Source organism: Phaseolus vulgaris, chromosome 2, assembly GCF_051622355.1.
Source record: "Phaseolus vulgaris cultivar YP4 chromosome 2, ASM5162235v1, whole genome shotgun sequence".
In the NCBI taxonomy this organism is placed as follows: Eukaryota; Viridiplantae; Streptophyta; class Magnoliopsida; order Fabales; family Fabaceae; genus Phaseolus; species Phaseolus vulgaris.
The window spans coordinates 15,037,203-15,041,534 of record NC_143499.1 but is presented as its reverse complement, the minus strand read 5'-3'; the positions used below and the strand labels follow the sequence as shown (position 1 = coordinate 15,041,534).

At 39.3% G+C, this 4,332-nt stretch overlaps 1 protein-coding gene across 2 annotated transcripts; it reads left to right on the top strand.

Annotated features, from left to right (window-relative positions):
• Nucleotides 1-532: 532 nt before the first annotated feature.
• On the top strand, nucleotides 533-3,475 carry LOC137810774 (F-box/kelch-repeat protein At1g26930). Of its 2 annotated transcripts, none has more exons than XM_068612195.2 (2): nucleotides 533-709; nucleotides 1,436-3,475. In XM_068612195.2, exon 2 carries the CDS (start codon nucleotides 1,502-1,504, stop codon nucleotides 3,101-3,103), a length of 1,602 nt encoding a protein of 533 aa, XP_068468296.1. In that variant the 5' UTR covers nucleotides 533-709; nucleotides 1,436-1,501; the 3' UTR covers nucleotides 3,104-3,475. The 2 variants fall into 2 exon arrangements, with proteins under 2 accessions (XP_068468296.1, XP_068468299.1); XM_068612198.2 differs by having other exon boundaries at nucleotides 533-856.
• Nucleotides 3,476-4,332: the final 857 nt, after the last annotated feature.

Sequence of the window (4,332 nt, the reverse complement as noted above, 5' to 3'; positions counted from 1 at the left end):
TTTATTAGTTATATTAATATTGAAAACAATAACATTCATGAGTTTTTATTGATAATGTAACTCTTTTATTCTATTGGAACAATAAAACACATAATTAATCTCCATAACTATGTGTAATCTATCAAGATTGACCAGTCAAGACTCACAAATGAGGAGAGAGATTTTACGGCTGCCTTTACATAACTGACCAACCAAAACCTGCCACAACAGCATATCGAGTCGCATGTGATTCCTTCTCACGAAAATTGACCAGCCGATAATTTAGAATCAAAATCAGACGGCGCAGAAACGTATCGAAAACGTAACGGGTTCCATCTATCTATCCGTTCACCACGTGGCTCCACCGGCACAACCAGTTCCAGGTCTCTTAACGGTGAACATTTTGAGGCCCACTGTGCCACTGTTCACGGTCACCGTCTCCTCTCGCCGCCTACCGGACAATCCATAAAACAAAGTAATTTTATTTTAATCATAAAAATTCATAACAAACAAATAATAATGATATAAAATTAAGAAGTGATAATTATTTTTTAATTGTGCATTAATCTATGATTTAAGGGAGATAAGGGGGTGTAGAGAGGGTCCTCTCTTTCAGATTTTGCTCCAAAATCAGAACAACCAAACCTTCCATCTGATTTGCAGAGAGTTTTTTCAAGGGACCAACCAGAGACAACCAAGGACACTGTAGAGAGAGAAAGTGGTTCTTTCTGTGAGTAACATGCAATAGATATATTATGTGTGTGTATATATATAGAGAGAGAAAGAGTTGAAGATTGTTGTTCAATTTGAAAATTGCCATCAAGTACCTTTTTTTCTGTTCTTATTTTTTGGTTGGTTTTGGTTTCTATCCAACCCAGTAAGTTTCTAGCATTGTTTCTCTCTGCTTACCTTTTTATTTTGTTCTCTTCTTCAAGTATTGCTCTCTATGAATGGGCTCAACAGTGACTTGCTTTGCTGGGTTTGGTTTTCTTCTGTTATGTGGAGATCTTGATTGAATTTTGGTTTTTCTAGTTGAATCGTGAGGCGTAATGAATGATGGGTTGAGTTAAAAGTTTCAAATTTTTTGTTGCTGCATTGGGATGTTGAATTCATTTCTGCATTCGTGTGTTCAATTGAAGTTGGTGTTGTTTCTGGCGTTTTGCATCTTTGGGATCTATCTATCACACAAGGGGCATTTTTGTTTTTTCCTCTAACCAGAGGTTTCATCTTTGTTATACCATAACAAAAATAAAGGGAAATAAAAAAAAGTGGTTTTTGGGGATTTATCTAGGTGATTGGTTGAACGTATTTCGATCTGAAGAAACTTTTGTGACCGGTGTTGATTAGTTGGCCTTGCTTGCTGTGATGGGTGTTTAAATTTGTGCAAAGAAGTAAAAGGGGGCAAAAATTGGGAACTTGTGAATTGAATTGGATTTCATCAATTCTGTTTGAACAGGCTCTTGATTTTGCTGTGGTGGATTAAAGTTTGAGGCGTTTCTCTAGCTTTCTCTGTGGCGGAGACATGTTGGACGGTCGTTCGTGCGTTGTTCCGAGGTTGTTTTCCAGCACTTGCCAGGCAGAGAACGACTGGTCTTACATGAAGTGCTTGCTGGAGTTGGACATCAAGAATGGAAAGCGCCCTATGGAGATTGATGATGTTGAGGATGAGCCCCAGCAGCCAAGGAAGTGTACTAGGAAGTTGGATTCTTACAATAGAGTTGAAATGGCTCGAATTTCCTTTCAAAGGCAATCTATTGAGGCCAGGGATTCCGTTGTTTCCCAGATGGATCAGGAGTCCATTGAGCCATTGAGGGTTTGTGAAGGAGTTGTCGGAGAAGATGGAGCTTTGACCGACCAGCTATTGGGTGAGCAAGAACAGGAGGGTGATGGTGATTTGATGGATGTTGGTGACCATCAATCCGATGAACAGCAGCAGACTAAGCCTGGGAATGTATCAGATTTCGGTGTGAGGCTATCTGATGAAGATCGGTTGCAGCATGATGAGAATCTAATGAATTCAAGTGAGCAGCAATCTGAGCAGCAGCACCATGGTGGGGATTCTTCAGATTCCGGTTCTCTCTTGCCACGCATGAACCGTGACAGCTCAATCGCCTGTCTCAGCCGCTGTTCAAGGTCAGACTACGGTTCTCTAGCCTCGCTGAATAGGAGCTTTCGGAACATAATCCGAAGTGGGGAACTGTATCAATGGAGGAGACTAAATGGTATTATGGAGCACTGGATTTATTTTTCCTGTGCCCTGCTCGAATGGGAGGCCTATGATCCAATCCGGCAGAGGTGGATGCATTTGCCAAGGATGGCTTCTAATGAATGCTTCATGTGGTCAGATAAGGAATCTTTAGCTGTAGGTACTGAGCTACTTGTGTTTGGGAGGGAGCTAAGATCTCATGTCATTTACAGATACAGTCTCTTGACAAACTCATGGACATCTGGAATGAGGATGAATGCTCCAAGATGCTTGTTTGGCTCAGCAAGCCTTGGAGAGATTGCAATATTAGCTGGGGGGTGTGTTTCAGAGGGACACATCCTTGACTCTGCTGAATTATATAATTCCGAGACTCAAACATGGGAAACACTGCCAAATATGAAGAAACCCAGGAAGATGTGTTCTGGGGTATTTATGGATGGAAAGTTTTATGTTATAGGGGGGATTGGGGGAAGTGATTCTAAGGTTCTAACATGTGGAGAGGAGTACAATATGCAGACTAGGACATGGACAGAGATTCCTAACATGTCCCCTGGACGAAGTAGTAGGGGTCCTGAGATGCCTGCAACAGCTGAGGCACCACCTCTGGTTGCTGTTGTAAATGATGAACTGTATGCTGCTGATTACGCTGACATGGAGGTTAAGAAGTATGACAAGGAGGGAAAAGTTTGGCTTACCATCGGGAGACTGCCGGAACGAGCAGTGTCGATGAATGGCTGGGGTCTTGCATTCAGGGCATGTGGAGATAAGCTTATTGTCATTGGTGGACCTAGGACTCATGGTGAAGGTTTTATTGAACTCAATTCATGGGTGCCTAGTGAAGGGCCTCCACACTGGGATCTACTTGCTAGAAAACGTTCTGGCAACTTTGTCTATAATTGTGCTGTCATGGGATGTTGAAGCATTGAATTGTAAAACTTACACATTTTGATGCTTCAACTCCAAGGGGTTGCACAACATTGATTCATCCATTGACACAGGATTCTTGCTAATTGGTACATTGCCCCCCCTTATTTCTTTCTATGATATTTTTCTTTGAAAGGTTGGGGATGTTGGGGACAAGATTCAGATATTACTCAAGATTAGCTGAAAGTTTTATGGGGAGGAGCTATTCAGTATTTTTTTTTTTTCATGTTTAAAATTTCAACCACTATTTTGTTACATTGAAATTGGCATCCTCCCCCATTTCCATTGACATGTGATTTTTCGAACTTTGGTATCATGTAGCAAAGAAATAGATTAAATAATTTAAGTTCTACACAAACTTAGGTTACTGGTGTGGTTTGTTTAAGTGCTTCTTCTATGAACACACAACTAGATACTTGATTTTCTTGATCATAAATTTCCTGGCTTGAAGGAATAAAATAATTTTCTGCGAGTTTTTTGTTTTCTTTTTTGGATTCTGTATTGATTCAATTTCCACATTTGAATCCATGGACCTTGTATTTTGAGCTCTTTCTAGTCTGGACTTTGGTATCACATGTAGAATTTTCTACCTCCAATTTTTTTTATATGGACCTATGCATTATTTTGGCACAAAACCCTTACGCTTGCCAAAACTAAAAATGAGGAAAAAATTTCATTCTTAGAGTGCAACCTTCATGGAAAAATTAGTTTGCTTCTGCTGTCAAAATAATAAATAGTGATCAATTGTTTGTTGTTTTAAAAATCATTATTGAATCTGTGTGTGGTTAAGAGCAAAATGTTTGAAAGTTGAAACTATAGATGAACGATCTTTATGGTTAGGCTTTGATGGAATGTTGTACCATCATTCAGCCACTTTTACTTTCTATGTTGATTTGAAGCCATCCATCAAACAAGTTTTTTTGCTGTCTTCGCAATTGCATGAACCATATGGTGGCCCTTATTTTTCAAGTGTGTATTATACATGCAGTTGAAAACTTGAAATCAAAATATGAGTACATCTAATATTTCTTAAACCTGTTGTAGTTATTGGATCTTTCTAATTGTAAGTATATGACAATGGTCCATATTATAGTAGGAAACTCATCTTAGTCCTGTAACAGCAGAGTTGCTTTTAAAATTTTGTTGGCTAGTTGCATCACCATTATTAGACATCAATGTCCTTAAACAACTTCAGCTCCTATATGAATCAACTTTGATGCTGA